General features: G+C 36.9%; 1 protein-coding gene across 12 annotated transcripts in view; it reads right to left on the bottom strand.

The window, feature by feature from the left end:
* DENND1A (DENN domain containing 1A) overlaps positions 1-20,299 on the bottom strand; it is a 191,789-nt gene that overhangs the window by 147,240 nt on the left and 24,250 nt on the right. For all 12 annotated transcript variants that reach the window (XR_011803981.1, XR_011803979.1, XR_011803980.1 and 9 more), the window contains one exon: positions 10,818-10,861. Coding sequence is in view for 6 of the 12 variants with exons in the window: in XM_072025263.1 (XP_071881364.1) it covers positions 10,818-10,861 (44 nt within the window). In the remaining 6 variants the exon portion in view is untranslated. The remainder of the gene's footprint in view (positions 1-10,817; positions 10,862-20,299) is intronic.

Genomic DNA, 20,299 nt, shown 5'->3' on the forward strand with positions numbered 1-20,299 from the left:
TTTTCCACACTCACTTGGCTATACTTCGATGCTTTCATTTTTTCTTTCAATATGGTTAGGTCATTCAAGGATTCTCCTATAGACTCTGTATTGTGGCTACAGAGCTATAAGCTGGACCTCTGTCAGCTTTCCAAAAGTTTGCAATGAAAAGGCATTATGCAAATTCCACCTCTCTTACTCTTTCAGGAAAAAAGCCTCCAGTATGCAGTCATTGGAGTATTGGAAGTCCCAGCCTTCATTTCTGTATGGTTGTGTTTGCCTTAGGGCCATGCTGCTTGTTTTGACAGTGGATCCCCCTAGATAGTTGGGATTAGTCGAGCTTGTTTAGATAAACTTGAAATCAAGGCCTTCTCTAGGTAGACAGCTAGATGTAGCTACTGAGTTTCCAGCTGCCTTCTTCTTTCATCCCAAAACAACTGCAGATTCACAGCAGAGATCACAGCCACGGGCTATGTCACATACATAAGTACAAAATTAAAGGCTGCTAAAAGAAGCCTTTGTAAGTCTTAGTGCTAAAATAAGGAATCTGTACTGCGCAGTTTAAACAAATTATTCAAGGAGCACCAATAAAGGTCTGCAACGGAGAGTTAACAAGGTGTGTTCACAAAAGAAATACCCTGTTTACATAAAATGCGCTAGATCATGATTTTTAATCATTTCTGCTTCATTCACTGTCCAATCTTTTTAAAAATAAATGCAAGTAAAAATGCTTAACCAGTATCTGCTAGATTGTCTGAAAGTGAGCTCTGTTTATCAAATACAACCTTTAGGATCATAGAAAACCATTATGAAGGTATTATTCCAATCAGATTTTTATTCGTATCCATGAGAATGGGCCAATTTGATCTCCATTATAAGCAGATATCGCAAAGCATTAGAACTCATCCACACAAACATAGTACATTAAAAGATAAGGGGCAGAACTCCAAACCCAAATTAAAAACTAAAAGCAAATCCCACCTATGTAACCACTTTACACCTTTGTAAATCTGCATTGTACTTTAGCCCCAACATGAGATTCATTTTCCAGTAGTGCAGGAAAAACAGTTTTGACTTTCAAAGATTGTAATCTGTTGTAGCTGGGTGCAAGATTTCACATACACTTCTGCAGCACCCAGGCACAACAGGCAGGAAGGTAAGTTAACAGAAAAATTAATTGTGATGATGTTTTAAACAACCAAGCAGCTAAAAGAAAAAAAAAAAAAAAGACAAATTAAAAAAATAATTTAAAAGAAAATTAAAAAGACAAATACAAAGAAAAAAATAGTTCAATGAATTGTAAATATTAAAAATTAACTCCTGTCCTTGGTTAAAGAAAAAAGATCTGAAGAAACTCACGATATTGAAAGCAAACAATCCAATTAAACACAACATCAGAATTCTATGGTTAAGAAATCAAGGTAAGAATTTGCCATCAACAACTTCTTCACCTTCGTGAAGAGGAAGACTTCAGCACCACTTTTCTCCCACCTGCATCATTACAGAAATTCTACCATCTTTCACTGCAAAATTAAGTCACTTCACTGACAATATTTTTTACAGAAATTCAAAGTATTAAAAAGCGTAAGAGAATAACACCAGGCTCCAATTTCTTCCTTCACTGATTACCAAAGAAAATGGCTGAGTGCATACCGAATTCAGTTTGTTAATTCCAGAAATTCATCATAAATTCAATAATAAATTCTCCATTATTGCCATCCTTTTGAGAAAATAAACTCCAGATTAAGAATTCTAACCAACAACTGAGCAAAATACATAATTCCTGAGAAGCAATGAGAAAAAGTTTCATCATGGCATTGTATTTAAAGAAAATGGAAAAACACTCTTAGAACAGTCTTCAAAAAAATTAAATATGACTGCTAAGAAAAATGCTACAGATATACCAGCACAGTGCCATCAAACACCATAGACTGATGCAATTCCATGGATTTGCCAGTTCACAAATGTCTTCCATCTGCGATGACCAAGATCTTCCTCAATGCTGGAGAGAAGAACATGTAGCTCTGTAGGTGCTTTAAAGCTAGTTACTAATGGAGTTAATTATCAACTGTGTTAGCAGGTGTTAGCTACTTTTTGCTGGTGAGGAAAAATATCAAAACTGAATGACTATCCCAAAGGGGGCAACAGTTGACCAATTTTTAAAATTCAGGAGATCTCATTTCTCAGGCTTATATTCACATCATACCTCTGATAATTCTCTAAAGGAGAAGGAAGGAGAAAATGATGATATACCATGAGGACACCGGTGCCTCCAGGGACAAAAAATCTTTTCTAACATTATACTTTCAAGAAATGAGATTCAGTCAGTGAACACCTTAGATAACCGAACATTGTAAGAGGATACAGTATTTCAAATTTACTAATATTTTCACAGCTTTCAGATTTCCAAACATGAGAACATGCTCGATGAAATACTGAACCAAAACCTGAAAGCTATAAAAATGTTTTTATCTGTGGAAAGCGGTTTTCGCGTGGGAGAGGGCTGAGGGAGGAGACAGCAGATACATAAAAAGATGGTAAAATGTGTACGTGGAAATTAAGTTTTCCAAGTATAAAGCTAAGAACTTTGGACTTCCCTGTGTCAATAGAGACTAGTTTCCAACTTTTCTTTATAATATGCTACCAGTTCTAAGCCGCTATGCAGACATGTGTGAAAATTTGAGCATGTGAACAGCAATTAATCTCATCTATCAATCACCAACAAACCCTTTCTTTCAGGCTATCTTCCCATCATTCCTCTAGGAAGAAGAAAGAACAAAGAATAATACATGCAAAATAATTTGGGAAATTCAATTAACATATCACACAGTCTAAATACTTTGTACTGTACATTTATGAAATTATTCTGACATACTAGAAAGAACAGCAAGCATGCCAATACAGGCCTCATATTGATGGCTCTGAGAAATAGCAGCATCGGGAAATTATGTTAAAATCTCAGAATTCCAGTTACACACTCTTACACACTAGTTCTCTTTCACAGCTAGGACAGCAAAGTATTAAAAGATATATCCCTTCCAGAACACGTATTCTATTATTTTTCTACATTAGAGTAACTCGGAACTGAGTACACGTGGCATTTAGCACCCTTACTTTCACCAGCACTCCCGCATGGGTTCTGCACTACGTGTTCTGTGGGGCACCCCATCCCTACAGCCCCCAAACTATACTGGGCGCACAGGCCTGAACGCCATGCAGAAGACCACAACTGAATACTTGGTGTTACTGAAGAAGCAAATCACCTGCTGACTTCTTTAGGAAACAACATTTTATACTAAAATTCTTTCTCCAGAAAAGAAACAGGCAGATGATGTGATCTTAGAGCTCAGCGTTGTAGGGGGAGCCAATAAAAAGTCATGCCTAGCCATTGCCTTGCACCACCACTCCACCCAAACTCTAGGAAGTCCATCTGCTGTCAGCAATAAATCACAGAAATCTGCTTCCACCTCAGAAATCAACAAACCCCATGTGACAGCAGTCTCCTAGAATTCCCTTTCACAGCCTCCGCACCTGGCTACAAGAATTCAAGATGATCCATTTAAATAACAAAGCACAAGCTGTTTTGTGTGTTTTGATGTTCTTTTACGTGCCACAGAATGCTCTGCAAATAAAAATTGTACTTTTATTTTCCGCTTGCTTTTTGTCTTTACAACACCATCAGCGAAGCTTTAGCTTCACTTTTTTTATGCATTTATACACTGGGGTATGGGTAGACAAGTTGCAAGAGCAAGAATCCAAAGAACAATTCCCTCCTCCACATACACAGGAAACTTTACAGCATTAATGACTACTTTTGGAGCTACAAAACAAAGGCTCTCCTTACTTCATTAAACAAGAGGCTGAATAGTACAGCTACAATGAAGTAGCAATAGAAAACATTAAGGAAGAGAAAGTGCTGCAAGACAAAGCAGTAACAATGCCTGGTGAGTAGTTCTTAAAAACAAACTTAGCCATCAGCTATTCAGATCTTTAAGCTAGAGAACTAACTCATCCCACTGAACTCCTGATTTAAAAGTGGTCTCTTATCAACTGAGGTGTTGTTCAACTACACCACGACAGTTAATATAGACGGGGCATATCTGAGATGAATTCCTAACCCTAACCTTGACCACTCCACTTACCTGCTGGTGTTTATTTTGATCTTGTTTCTACATTCTACTGTTTGCAAAGGGCAGCATTTCCCACTATTGCTGTGCATGCAACAACCACCATAACAAGGCCGACCTAGTGCACTAACACGAGCTGACAATTTTAATATGCCTATATTGACCCTATTATTAGAAGCTTGAATTTATTCTTATTTTAACAAAACAAAGATACTTTCTACATATTACTAAGATTAAAACAACATTTTATAAATTGTTTATATACTAATCTATAGCACCAGCAGAGAACCGCGTAGTTTCAGAAGACTGAAACAAGAAAAATTTCTAAATTATTTTGATAATGTCCAGGTTAAACCAAAGTAGAATATTATTTCATAAGTATTTCCCATTTTAAAGAATTCCATCTTTACTTGATGTGAATATTTTATAGTTTTATCAATAAATTTAAACATAAGTGATAATGATTACTCACTTTAGGCCTGATCCCACAACCTTTACTCACACGAGTAGTCCCACAGGATTTTAATATGACTACCTCAACGAATAAGGGTTGTCAGGACAGGTTTTAAATTATTCATATATTCACAGATTTTTAAGGCCAGAAGGGACCATTATGATCATCTAGTCTGACCCCTTGTATAACAAAGGCCAGACGATTGTATCCAGTAATATTTGCACTCAACTGAATAATTTGTGCTGAAATCAAATTGTGTTTACTGAACTTTGAATATTGATTCAAATTTTATATGAAAGAAAACTGAAATTGCTTAGAAAGGGGCTTGAGTTACTTTTCCCCAATTTCTCCTGCATTTCTATTCTCACTTCTGGCCCCTGGCTTTCCCACGCAGACTTTGGAGTCCTGCACTATCTCAGGTACTCTCAGTCCAAAATCAAGTCAAGGTTCCTTCAAAAGATAAAACAGCAACGGATTGTGATTTGTTTTCTCTACTTTTACCACTGCTACCCTGCCCCACGATTTCTGAAATACAGACATCAAAACGGGAAAAACAAACCACTGATGGTCTCAGTGATACAGCAAATGGGGAAAACCGCTCAAGTCTTTCAAAGACAGGAACAAATGAAGTAACTCTTTAGATTAAGGACAAAAACGATACAGTTATGAGTACTTTCTCACTCAGCATGCCTTAGCCTTCAGGACTACCTCTTCCAGGAACTGATTACTATTTTGCTCAACACAAATCCACTGCAATCACTTTTGCAGCATATCACCTGGTAGTAGTAAAACAAACATACTAGGAAATAAACAAAGCTGGACTGTTATGATGCTACGTGAAATCTGCTCAGGATCTGAGGGAGTACTTAAAAGCAGCTACTCTGTTCTCTGCCTCAAGTCTATCATCATTCAAAAATTTAACTTCTATAATCCCTAGATTTACTAAATTCAATTCTTAAATGGAGCTTGGATGAATAGATTACGTGAAAGGTTCTATTAAGATGCAAATCATCCTTACCATGTATTTTTCAAGGTTAGAACAAGGGTAGTATACCCTACTACACACACAAAGGCAGTAAAAGAGGCTCTGCTTTAGTTTTAATACTAATGAAATACTACTAGAGAGGCACACAAAAGACATAAGTAGAAATAGATAGGAAAACAGACTTCTCTCACCTGTTTGGTCTAAAGGAAGGGTAACAAAAAAAACTTGCAACATTTGACAATGACATAAAGAGACAGGGTGAAAAAGGAATATGTTTGTTTTTTTTTCCCCACTTTCACATATTAAATGATATAGTTCTACTCTAGAAAAAGCCTCCAACTTCAGGAAAAACTCCATTTTATAGCCAAAACCCCTGAATGAGTCCTGTCCATTCTCTCAAGACTTGACCCAAAGAACCCAGCTTTGCTGTTGGAGGATAAGTTGTCCACAGAATGCTTCAGCAGCACTGAGCCAGCAGCTACATCATCTGCACGGAGGTATAGGTACAACAAGGGCATCTCCTTGCACGTTGCACAGGCTGCTTGCCTACCCCACACAAAGGTTTCCATTCATGCCACTGTTTTACCACTACCCAGTCAATAGGGGTCACTGTACAAGGAAAATATTTATAACTGTCCTTTTATTAGGCTTTGACTTAAAAAAAAAAAAAAAGCTCCATGAACGTAGCATGATAGCTCTATACAAGCTGACAGTATCAAAAGCTTCAGAAGTGAGTATCAAACACTGCATATTTCTTACTAGACCACTAGAACCAATTTTCTACACTTTCTAGATGGCTAATTACTCAGCCTTCCCAATCCAACTTCTTCATCCACTTTTGAAATAGCTGTTATTTCAAATTACTCTTAAGATATTTTTTTTGTGAAGTGTATGCAACCTGCAAAGACAAGAACTTCATACTGAAAATACTATGCACAATTCAGAAAAATTAAACTGTATTATAATCAGCGCTGTTCAACCAACTCAGTCCTCCTCGTGCACACAGGTTTTGCAAGATGCGGATTTATGCTCCAGTTATGGAGCTCCAGTTCATGTTCTCCAATCTCACAACTCTTACAGTGATACAAAGAAAGGGTGCTTTTTAGTTTTCCGTGTGCAATGTTTCTACAATGCTCATAGACTTTGTACGAGACAGACCATTAGTTTCTATATAAAGACCGCCATAAAAGTTTTATAGTTTCTATAAATGTATAAAGATTGTTGGTTTCATTACAACCTCTGTTTCAATGCCAGTGGAAACAAAAATTACCTGCAGAATAGAAGTAGCAATCAGCTTGCAAGCATGCACACCTCAGTCCTTCTTGTTGGAACTGACACATACGGTACTTCAGCAAATTACAGACAAGTTATCGGACCTGCTTGAAGTAGCTCGCAGGTGGGAACTATCACCACGGTTTTTTCTTTCCCTTCCAGACAAACTATAAAGACTTAAACAGTGAGGAACTGAATGATGAGCTACTGAAAAAAAAAGCCATTTTAAAAATAGAGTGCATTTTACAAAATTTTGTTATTCCAGCTACACCTTCCATTAATTATTTGCTATTTTCATATTTGATATACTGACTGTTTGCTGAAACATTATTTCTGATAGAAGTTCACATCTTTGCAAAAATCTTCCTCACATTAAAATTAGCTAGCCCAGGATAGCTGTTAATCTTGTAATTAACCTTCAGAATAGTGGACAGGCAAAGTTCCTATGGTGATACACGTGAAGTGATACAGCCATAGGTTAGAAGTTTATAATATTCCAACAGAGCACAGGATTTCACCTGCAAAAAATGAACTTCACTGTGATATCTTTATTAGGAGTCCAAACCAAAAATGCAGCAGGGCAGAACTTTTTCTTCTAGACTGTTGTTGGTTGGTTTTGGTTGTTTTTAGAAGAGTGTTTCTAATTATAGCAATGATATTTTACAAAAAAAAAAAAAAAAAAAAAAAGAGTTCACATCATAAAAATATATCTAACTTTTCAACTGTGTTAAATTTTAAGATAATTCCTAAAATGCTAGCGCTTCAAAACTGTTGCTTTTAATGTCAATTACTGCATTTCCTGTTATATACAACCACATATACATAAATACACATTTTATTCTTAAAAGCTATTATGGAGCACCCCCAAAAGTTAATATATCTAAAAAGCTATCTCAAAATCATTTCAGCCCCCCCACCCCCTTCTGCCATTCAAAAAAAGCCCCCAAGTTTTAACCATTTCAAGTGGCCTGGAGCAATCATTAGCATTTTCGTTTCTTAGTACGGCTCCAAAGGTACCTTGGCTATGACATTTTCTATAAAATATTCCGTTATACAGTTATTTAGCAGATTTAAACCGTAGATGTCATTGTGGTCTGAACGTGTCAAAGACAACTTGGGGGAAAAAATCAGGACACGCAGAATTCACTTTGTCAGTAATTACAATCAAAATTCCTACAATGTGGCTAGCCTGCTCATTACTTCCTTACTTTGTATCAAACCCCTTATTTACATTTCAGATTACATTTTTCATGAAACAGTAAGATCTATCAGAGCTGAGAGGACTGAAATAATGAGGGAGAAATATTTTAATAAAACGTGTTGGGTCTGCATTACTTCCGTGTCAGAAAGAAAGGTTTCTTCTGTAGCGATGGATCATTTATTCTGTCTCTAAATGAGAAGCAAAAGATGAAACTGATGAACTTTTACTGCCCATTTGTCTTTAGCAGACAATTAAGACAGAAGATCAAAATGGATTATCATACCACGCAGACAACTGGCCCAACAGTAATACATCTCCGGGACCACAGATTTGTAACTCTCTTTTATCCCTCCCCTTTCTTCTTACTCCTTTTTCCTCTCTAAAGGCAATGCTAGCTTTGTGGCTCAAGGGGAGCCAAAAGGCTGGTCATCATTATTCAGTCACAGATGTCAATCTAACCTCCCTTTTTTCTCAGTTTCTAAAGCAGTGAGGCACAATAATTTGTGACAGATTCTTTTACTGTAAGGTACAAAGAACACACAGAATAAAACATCTAGCAGCAGCGAGGGTCTCTGATCAGATGTACTGGTACATGGGAAATACATTGTATGTAAAAACAAGCACTGATAATTTAGATGAATAAAAAAATCTTGCTTTTTTTTTTCTTATTAATAAGTGCTTTACCTTGTGTTGATTTAACTCAAATATTCCTTCTGGATTAAATCATAAATGTTTGATTGCTAGAAACAATTTTTGCCTGCGCTAACATGCATATCGTATCTCCCTTTTGCATAAAGAGTATGTACAGAAAAAAAACCAAGGGTTTTGTAGTGTGCATCTTCATCGTAAATGACATAGCACTTCTAATTTTTTCTTCTAAAATAGTTAACCAGAAGTTTCAAGAAATAAACCTACTTGACTGATTTGCAACCAATGTGTTTGTCAGACCTCCAGTTAACCAGAAAAAATACAGATGTAGTTCTTCCTTTCCACGTCTTTTTTCCTCTAGCCTCCTTGAATATTCACAATTAAGAGATTTTTCAAATCTACATCAACTCTGGACAAGTTCTCTTTTTACAGTTAACTTAGAAAATATTCTTTCTGTGGATCATGACAGAAAATGTTTTTTGTTTTTGGTTTTTAATCCACTGCAAGTTTGGGAAGTTTAGTCTCCTTTTTTTTTTTTCTTTCCCTAAAAGTTTGTATGTGCAAGATATTTGATGATTTTAAAATCTATCCCATTCCACTGCACACACAAACCCACTACTGTGTTTTTGAGAGTCTGAAAACAGTGATAGAAAATTCTGTCTATAACCAGGTGAACAACTTAAGAATTATAGGAGCCTATGGCTCCTCTGACTTTGATTCCATCTTGCAAATTCATAGCAATATTACAAAAGACTAATTATTTGCAGGAGAAAGAAGAAAACCCTTAGCAATTTTATGAAGTTAATTTTATCTACAAGACTCCTGTAATACTTTGAATATAGGCACGATTGAGTGTACCAGCTCTAAAGGACCATCAGTTCAGAGATGACTAACCTGATAGCCTACAACATGCTGAATTACATTAGTCTATCACATAAATACAAACTTTGGCATCTCTCTATTCACATATTACAGACAGCAGCAATGAGAACATCGTCCTCTCAAAGAGTTAACTCCATGCTATACTTTGTGTGTAAAGGAAGCCCTAAAAATAAAGTCTAGTGAAAAATAGGCTGCTGTATAGCTGCTTTGACAGAAAAAATATATATATATTACTACTGTACTACTACTACAACAACAAAAGCACTCAGAGGCCCTGGTCAAGGTCCCATTGCATTGAGTCATTAGAGCTACTTAGGAAAACATTTGTTCCGGTGCTGATGAGCTATCATGTCTAAACAATTGTTAAATGCATTAGACTAAGTGCCACAAAATTTCATATTGCATAAAAAAAAGTAATTAAAGGGAAAGGATCTGAAATAAAATAGCTCTGCTGACCCTAACTTAAAATCAGAGACTCATTGAGGCAAAATTTATTGTTATATTAAATAGTTATATAGTGCCATAACTTCAGCACTTCCCAGAAACAAAGGTGCAAGAAATCAGCTTGCACTCACAACCTAAATGCAGCACTTGCCCTAAACATTGACAAACAACAACAGCGCATTAACTCCAGTAGTACTTACAGACACCGCAGTAATAATCCCCTCTCCCTAACCTCTAACCCCTGCCCCAATCCACTACTAATGAGACACAGTAAAACACGAGGTAACTTGAAGTTGTTAATTTCAAAGTCACCTAGAGATCTTGTGAAAAAAAAAAATCAGATTCTATGCGTGTATTAACCAAACGATAAATACCTGTGCGTTCTACCTGCTCAGGCATAATTTTAGACCATCTTTTTGAAACACACTTGAGACTGCATGATCAGGCAAGAATTTAAAAAATGCACTGTAGTGCCAGGTGCCCAGTTAAATATAGCCATAAACCTTTCAGACAATGAAGTGAGGACTGCCAAATGAACTGCAGACTGTGGCACCTAAAGGCAAAAAGTGAAATTTATTAATCAATTTTCCTTTCCGCTCTCATGTTCGCTTGTAAAAGCTAGATTGTAAAACAATCTTACGAGATCCAAAATTCTTCCGTTTTCTGCTTTAAATGTGAAAATGTTTTTATCCTCTTCTCCTAATTATAGCTTCTTTTTCTTTCTAAGAATGCATTTATCTCTTTCAGTAAAAAGAGCAGCAATAATATGTTGAACAACCCTGAAATAAATTTTGTCATGTAAAAAATTAATTACGCATTCCAAACCTGGTCACTGTAGTCCTCTGGGAATTGCCTCCGCACCTCAGGATCTGTAAATAATTGACAGATAATATTAATTGGCTTTGGATTAGTGAGCAAGCAGAGAATCACACATTAATATTTGATCAGAAGATGATAGCAACCCTGGCAGGGGATCCAAGGAGGGCAGCTGAGGCTGCTATGTTGATAAGAGCAGGGAAGGACTTTTCAAGGCTCTCCCTTTACCCTCCTCCAGAAAGAGGAAAAGTGTATATAAAACATACACACACAAAACAGATGAAAACATAAATGTGTGTACATGTACACACATACATCTACATATAATTTTATAACGCATCTTGGTGCTACACTGTATTTTAGGCAGTTACTTTGTGCGATAGCTTTCTGGCTGAAGTAAAATACTACTTCAAATTAATGTTAACAGAAAAGTTACACTCCTTAGAAAACAAAACATTCATCAAGAATTTGAAAGAGCTAATTAATATGGTCCTGAACCTGTGTGCCATCACGAAAACAAATGTTAAACACTTCCGATTAGCAAGCACTCAGACTGATGCACTGTCCTTATTCCTTTGGCTTGTCAGAAAAAATATCATGGCAATATTCCCTGAGAAGTTATGTTAAATTTAATTAGAGATGTTCATAAAACAACAAAATTGTTTTTGAAATTATGACTGAAATTATTTATATGACAACCTATTTAGAACAGCATGCTTCAAAGCCATCCATTTTTCAAAGGAATATGGCTGTGAAGGCCAGATTCTAGACTAGAAAGAAATTATCTAATTATAAAATAAAATAAAATACAACAATCACACATGAGTTCAGAATAAATAGTGTAACACATAGAAAAACCAACCAGTTCTCTATTCAGTTTCTACCATTTGCACAAACTCCCTTGGTTTCGGTTGCCTGCAGAGTGGCACTCTGGCTACACCCTTACCAGATGCTTCACTCTTTCTACTGTGTTTCCACAAATTTTGACTGTTATGTTGGGACAAGTTGCACACGCAATCACTACTGCTCCATTAGTGTTATACCACAGCGTAACTGAGGCTTGGGGGGAAGAGTCTCGTTTTTATGACACAAGCACCATACACTGTTGTTTTACCATAGTCCCACCCCAGATTTCTCATTGGCAACGTTTATTTTAGTAATAAATTAGTTGATTGGCAATTCAATTGCTAGCAGATGCAAACTTTCTGTTAAGGCATATTCATTTTAAAATCAGAATTACAGCAAGAGTGTAGGTTAATAAACAACTTCCTAGCTTAACTTTTCCAGACATTCAGATGCTTTACTATACATTTTACTATTATACAACAGTATACACAGTATCACAAATTTTATGCATGCATATGAGCATTCAAAGAACAAACTGTAAAGCAAGAGATCACCTTTTAAACCTTAGTTTGACAATTCTTACATCTCTACGTTAAGTGTGCAAAAATGCAAATAAATGAGAAGAGCTAAACTCACACCAAGAGTTCCTTACACTCAAGTGTTTCAAGTTACAACTTACAGGACGATACTTTTCATATTTCAGCAAAGCAAGCACAATATCATTGGTAAGATGAAACCAATATCTACTATGATACATATTTTTAAATATTTTTAAAATAAATTATTTGACGCTCATCTTTCAGAATTTCACATGAAATAATGATCACTGAAAGAAATTAACACCTTACTTTGTATACCAAAGTACATGACACTTCTTAAGAAATTGGTGAAGGAGCCTGGAGCACAATACTGGCATTCCCCCTGCACACCATTTTCTGCTGACCCATTGCTCCCAGGCTTAACAGAAATGCTCGGATGTATACGCATACACAGTCACACACAGCATTTTATCATCTATCCATTTTTAAGAAAATAAGGAATTAAACTGCAACATAAATCCATGGTGTTTACGGTTAACACATTCCTCCGTCAACTGCAATCCACATTTGCCATTCTTTAAAAATACAAACCGGATTAACCACACAAATAGTGTGTGTGTAAGAGCAGGTGCGTCGCTGGCAGCAAGGCCTACAGGAACATATTTGACAGCACTCAGACAAACCCCGAAAGCTCATATTGAGATCATCATCCAGAAGACAGAGTTGCATTGTGCACCCCTCTGCAAGATGCTAACGCTGGCTGATAAAATCTATTAGCTAAAAAGATGTCACAGGCAAATAAATACAAGCTGGTGCTTTTCCCATCTCTGAAGCTACCTTACAGACCGCTCTCACTGAACTGAGACAAAACAGGATTGCAGTAACTTAAAAATCACAGCAAATGATTTTTTTTTTGTTAGCCTTTTATGGTTTAATTTTGGTTCATATATATCAACTTTCACTCCGAGTTTTTACTTAAATATGGTTTTTCCTACAGAAAATTACATTATTTTCCTACACCTAATTTATGTGCTCTCAAGAAGTGAGGCTAAGCAGTGGCCATAGAAATAATATAAAATATATATAAAATAAACAGGAAAACCCTTTCCCATTCCACGTGTGTTCCTACCACAGGGAAGACAAAATACATCAACTTAGAAGAAGCCAAAAGACCCCCAGTTCTCTTTATCTCTCTACAAGGACCACATTTTGTACATCAGTTGATGAGAATATGCTCTGAACAGCACGGGCACAGTTGTCAGGACTGGCCCCTTCCCGGCCATTGTCTCCCACTGAGCGCTGTGCATAATAACGAGGCAGTTGGGATGATTACCAGTGACGAGGAACAAACAATAACAGGTTTTCCAGTCGCTACATCACAATCTATATTTCTTTAACAGCCCTTGAAATCAATAGCTAGTAATGGGGAGGTATTTCAATTTCAAAGTTACTGAAACATTTAATTGATCTGCTACAAAATGATTTTCCTTCATTACTTCAGAAATCAGGAATTTCTGATTATTTGTTCTTTGGAGATGATACACACTAGTGAGCAGTGTGAGATAATACACACTAGCTAAGGTCTTTAAGACACACCAAAAATCAGGTCACCTTTATATTAGCTTAACACTGTTGCTCCCAAAACAGAACGGTGTCGGTGCTCCTGTCACAGAAATAACCGTGACCCAGCGGCCCAGGAGCAGCAGCCCCAGGAGCAGCGGCCCCAAGCCCCGTGCTCCCACTGCCCACCCCGCGGCCTCCCCTCCCGGCGCAGCAGCGATGGTGGCTGCCAGCTCCACGCCGCGCAGTCGGCTGCATGCAGGCGCACAAGGCCGGCCTCTGTGTCTCCTGAGAAAAGGCAGCATGGATTGTCTGCTGCTGCCGTACTTTGCATACCACAGGAGGCAGGTATGGCACAGTTTCAGAACCCTGCCTACAGGTCAGCCAGCCCAGCAGTTTCTCAAATCGTGTGTAAATACCCAGAACATCTTTTGCTTCTATTGTGCCTTCGGTGAGCTGGCTAATGGGAGAAAGTTGAAAGAAAAAAACAAAACACTAACAAAGAATATCAAAAAGCACAGGTAAGAGACATTATGAAAATAAGTTTTTAAATAATTTAAGTAACCCAAGATGGGGAGAGTTTCCAAATTCTTACCCACAGCAGCTTATTTACAGTAGTATAATTTTCCCTCTGCTGTTCAGAACTAAAGAAGATTTAACTAGTACCGCACCACTTTTACTTGTCTTTCAATATGTATACTAAAAGATAAATTATTTCAACCTTTTAAAGTTAGATAGTAAGATACACACACTGTGAGGTTCAATAAGACAGGAGGAAATTTGCTGACCATTTGCTGTGCTGTGGGGACTTGACCCAACTGAAGTAAATCGGATTTTCTTCAAGACTAGGGAAATGAGAACTTCTGAACTTGTCCTATGGCAAATGGATGCCCTCACATATATTGCACTATTGCATCTCCCCATATTTAACATTTCCACATTGTAATTTAAAAAAGACACAACTGTGATCAGAGTCTACACCTGAGGTGGTTTGTAGAGGTTCAAGGTTAATTCATTCTCATCCAAAGCACAGTCTACAATTGCATTTTAATCCCCAAAAATGGATCATAGTGCTGTGACAATCTGAAGCTTTATTGTCTTTAATATAAATAAATATATATATATATTGTCAATCAACTGTATACATTATAAGAAATTTAATTTAATCCACAATGCATGAAATTTAACTTCATTTCTCACCCACTAATTTCAGTGGAAATAACAGCAACATGTACTTAGTCGGATGCACAAAGTACCTCGTGGAATCGCCCTCAGCGTCACGTACCTGTTGATCAAGACACCGGGATGCACACTTTGTATACAGCCTGCTTTTGATGACATAACAGCATCAGAATTGACATAACCTGGAACCCTACAGTTAAGAAAACCACCTTTAAATTATGCCTGGCAACCAAATGCTTGCACGTCCGCATATTTTTACAAGTACTTTATATTTTACATTGCATCAGCTCCATCACTTCAGCTTTTATACGGTCTGGGAATGTTTACTAAACTTTCAGCATCCTTATTTGGAAAACACTACATAATGGAAAGAGAGACTATGTCACACATCATTACAGCTTTCATCACTTTATCCATTCTTCATTGCTAATGCAACATTCATTTAGAAGGTATTTTCAACTGTGTTTACATACACAATAAAGTGAGACAGACACTGACTTTATGAAATATAAACATCTACAAAACAAATGTGACGATTACTCAGTAAGGCTCAGCTCGCCTCTGAAAAAATCAGCACAAGTTGCCTAGTGATCTATGCCTGCCTCAAGCCACAGCAGCCACAACATCCAACTTCTGAAGAGTGGCAAACAGGCATACCCATGAAGGGCAGCTCAAACAGGACTTCAATATTCAGCTTTAATCACCACCACTACTGTCAGTAAAAACTCTCAGCGGTCACATGTTTGTGTCTTAACCAAGTATTTCATAATCAGATTCTAAATTAAAACTGTTGGTTCTAAAAAGAGTCAACTTTATTTGATTCTTGATGCTCATACTTATCTTTAGAAGCTTTTGCACCAATGGTGTATCATGAATTTCCCTAAGATTCGCAAGTGACTCCACAGAAGTCAGACTGGGCTCTCTTACCAACCTCCTACGCACCACTGTAAGCCCTCTTCCCAGAGGGTGCAGCTCCATACAGAGCAACTGCTGCCCAGAAAACGTTGTTGGGCCAAAGACCACCCCCTCATGTTACCCACCACGAATGCCCTGTTCTGGGGAGAACCAATTAGAGAAACAACAAAACCAAAAAAAAATACACATAAAAATAGGTCTCATGCTTATTTTTGAAGCTGTTTCCTTTGTCACTTTGAAGAGTTGTTTTTTAGGGAAACTACCAACAGAGCGCCTCAAGCATTTCTCGCATGAACAGAACACGAAATTTCTGTTACTGAACATTTCATTTTGAAAAGGGGGAAGAGAAGACAATGTTGTTTCTCTGAGATAGAGGAACAAAACTTTCTTGCACTGTGACAGCAGCATTTTGCCTCTTTCCTATGCATTTACTGAATATCATCAAGGGGATAGCCCAAAGCATTGATCCTACGCTATGTGAACACAGCAAGTTCACGAAGTTTCCAAGTTCTAAAAATTATTACTGCCTATAGAATCTTGTTCAACAAAAAGCCAAATAGGGAAGAATACTGAAATTAGCTGTGAACTGTATAATCCCATTGTTCAATTTCATGGCATTTAAGACACTACCTTCCCCTCCTCAAAAGTCTAGCTGCTAATCCAGGCTGTAACCTGATTTAATTTTCCAGATGACAGGATGGGAATATGCTACAATGGCATATTAGTGTAACTATGCTGCTCTTTTACTCTCAACTTTTCATCAATCATGAAGTGAGGAGTTTTGCTTTTAAAAGAAGCATGGTTAAATACTTCTAAAACCAGCACAACTCAGATTGGTCTGCATTTGAAAGATAAGGAAGTTATAGAGCCAGAGAAGTTCTTCAAAAGTTCTCAAGAAACACTTCCCACAGTTAACCACACAAGCAACAACATATACTATCGTGACCCATCTGAAAGAAAAAAAACAGCTTCTTTAATCCATGCTGGCTACAAATCATTCAGACGAAGCAAACTTAAGTTTATTATACAGTGATAATTACTTCATTTTTCCTCACTAAGTGATTTAAGGCATTCATTTCTTTAAGGTCTTTACAGCTGCAACTCTTTTTTTTTGTCCCTCTAAAATGAAATGGGATTCCATTCAGAGCAGCTTCAATTTCAACACCCGTAACACATTATAGTATGAAAAAGTAATTTAAACTTCTTTCCAAACCTCTGCAAACTCCTTGATGTCCTGTATTCAGCACAGCCGAACACTTCTGCTTGCCCCCAAACCGCTGCAAGCTTGGCGTGCAGATAACAGAACAGCACAGAGAGGGGGCAGGGGGAGGAGGGAAAGGGGGGAGAAAACGAGGGAGAGGAAAACCCTAAACACAATATAGACCAGAAGCCTCAGAACAAATTCACTCAGACAATACCTATAATAGGATTTTTTTCTGAATGTAAAGCTTTTAAGACTTCATTTTTTCTTGTTAAAGTATTCCTTATTCTGTAAGTGTAAAAGTCCTAAAACCGCCAAGATGTAAAAGAAAATTCTGTAATCATGACTTGCAAACTATACTAAAAAAGTAAACAGCAGAAACACAAAACCAAATACTGCCAGCATCACAACCCATATAATTAAGTTATCCCAAATCATCACAACACCAACATGCCCTGTACACACATGCAGGAGGTGCAATATTCAAAACTACAACTTAAGAATAGTAATGGAAATATTCACACAGGTGACTACATTTCAAACAAAACAAAAAAAAAAAAAAAAAAAAAACAAAACAAAACAAAACAAAACAAAAAAAAAAAGAGAAACACTTCTCACTTTTTGGATAAGAACTGTGAAAAACACTCCTTGTCTCGTACAGCAGGAAGGGGCTACGTTCCTTTCCTCTTAGCAAATACCTGCTTAGGAGCTGCTGTCATGTCAGGCTGTTGCACTGTCCTGTCATTTGAAGGGTACGTAGCGCCACACAGACCTCCCACTACACAAAAATGGCCCAGTCAAGGATGGTGTTTCCCCCTTCCTCTGGAACAGTAACAACTTTGACAGAATCTGTTCTTTTGTTTCAATTCCATTTGAAAAACAAACGTACCATGAAACAGTATCAGAGAGCTAGCAAAAAACATTGTAGCTATGTCTGATCCAAATGTTAACACAAACATAACCACGAGACCTAAAACTGAAGAGTCAGTGTAGTCCACATTTTATTTCAAGCCTCTCCTGTAGCATGAAGCAACTCCCTCCTGTCCCGAGGAACACGTTCGGCTCTTCCCTTCCAGAGCACCACGGGGTGATGGGAACAAGAAGCAACAGACCAAAGAAAACGTGTCAGAGTCAAGATATGACAAATGGTTAGTAAAAGGTCATCAGAAAAGTCATGTATCAGACTAGATAGACCCTTTTATAAGGTATTGTGTCCATCTTCAACTGCTGTTGTTCAATGTCTTGGATTCTCATATGGAAGTTTAATCAAAATTTTACTTAAGTTTACTTTAAAAGTACTTATTTCAAATCCTGTTTGCTACATGTTTCTAACGTCTTTACTTGAGGTCTTCAGTTCTTATACATGCAGTGGGTAATTACTCTGGTGATACCTCAAGTCCGCATTACAGCCCAGCTGATGAATCTTTTGAGTTTGCCTTACTGTGCACTTAAGGGGATATTTCTCTTTATAACCATCTGTTCTCCAAATGATAGCACATTTCTGGGTTGGTTGAAATCTAAGCCAAACTCCAGGAGCAAATTTCAAATGGGTTACACTTTAAATTCTGTTTTCCCTGAAATTTTAGCCAAATTACGCAGTGGCTAAAACTTAGAAAATACAATTAAATAACATCCTAATTCAATGTCCAAGAAACTCACAAAGTCGGGCTTTTAAAATTACATACGAAGTCTTTTGAAATGGTGTACAGGCTGCCTGTAATAATTATACAAAGCAGGTTAAATGCAGAAGCTGAGGAGGAGCACACCAGTTAAGCAGGCCTCTGTTGTCTTTTGTTTGGTTGTTGTTTTGTTGTTTTTTTTTAATAATTTTTAATTGACTTTTGCTTGATCAGGATTTTTTTCTTGTAATTTTTTTCACCACACTATGAATTTAAAGGAGATATGCTCCTTGAATTCTGAATTCGCTTCTCTCCTGCCTCTTTGTATTTATATTCTGAGACAGCAGAGTTGCCTGGTGACAGCCTCTTCACTTCAACAGCAGCTGGCAAGCCCTCCTTGTCCTGAAAATATGTAAGAAATTGTTAACCAATATTTCATGCTATGATTTAAATGTGACAATCTGGAAGTGCCAGTACCACACAGGTTAAGATATAAAAGACAAAAAATTAAATTAAAAAATTGTCATGTCTCCGAAGCAATAAAGGAAGAAAAGTAAAGAGACCTTCCCCACATGGAACTACAGGCAGCAAATGGAAATCGAGTTAGTGCATCGTCTGGAGCGCAGCAATACCCAACACGAGCACTGCCTGCATAAATCTGCCTAGTTAGCTTTCATTTCCAGAATGCAAATTCTCAAGTTATGCAAGATAAGACCAAAGCAACTAGAAATTTGACATTTTTACAGGAAACAGTCACCTTCCTTTAATATTTACAAGACATGTATTTCCAATTGCTTACGTATGCCTGTCTGCTTTCCCAAGATTACCGTTTCTGCTGAAGGGTCAAGCATACGTAGCCCTCAAAAAAGTTTCTTCAAGCTAGCTTTTTACAGCAAAAATAAAACATTTATGCTTGATAAAGTGACAGTTTATAGCCAACTTAATTAATAACATTGGCTTGTTAATAAGCACTTCCATTCAAAAAAATCCTTATTCAATTAATTTTAAGAGAGAACCTTTTAAATAATGTTGCATTTTCTATTTTCCTGTCTCAGCCAGCTAACTTCTATTTCTCTTTGTTGTTTTGAAGAAAGCCAGGAATAACATTTTAATGCAATACTGCTTTTTAGGGATACTATATTACAAGGAACTCACAAAAAAACACAACATGGCCATGACGATCAGTCAACTACATTACAAAACCTGAAGAAGTTATTAATGAAAACAAACAGTGTTTTCCAACACAACTCCGGACTTTTCTTACTATAAAATTCTTCTGAGTTTTACAAACATTTTCCAAACTGCTTTATTTTCACCATTTTGGGTTTTGGTTTTAACGATGTTATGGTTATTTTAATTTGCCAATAACCCATATTTTCCATGTATTAGAGAACACTTTACAGACTATTAATTTTTTTTTTTATCACTTTCTCAAATTCAACCATAATAAATTCAGATAGACATATTACTAGGAGAATGCATACCAGTACTGCATAAATATATTCATGGACATACAGAACATCACATTTCAGATTTAATATGAACTGACTCAGAAAGCACTTGCAACAGAAGCGTTCCAACCCACCAAAAATTCTTGAAGTGTTATAATAAAATAAAAAAAAAAAAAAA

The sequence above is a fragment of the Anas platyrhynchos genome, chromosome 18 (genome assembly GCF_047663525.1).
Source record: "Anas platyrhynchos isolate ZD024472 breed Pekin duck chromosome 18, IASCAAS_PekinDuck_T2T, whole genome shotgun sequence".
Classification (NCBI taxonomy): Eukaryota; Metazoa; Chordata; class Aves; order Anseriformes; family Anatidae; genus Anas; species Anas platyrhynchos.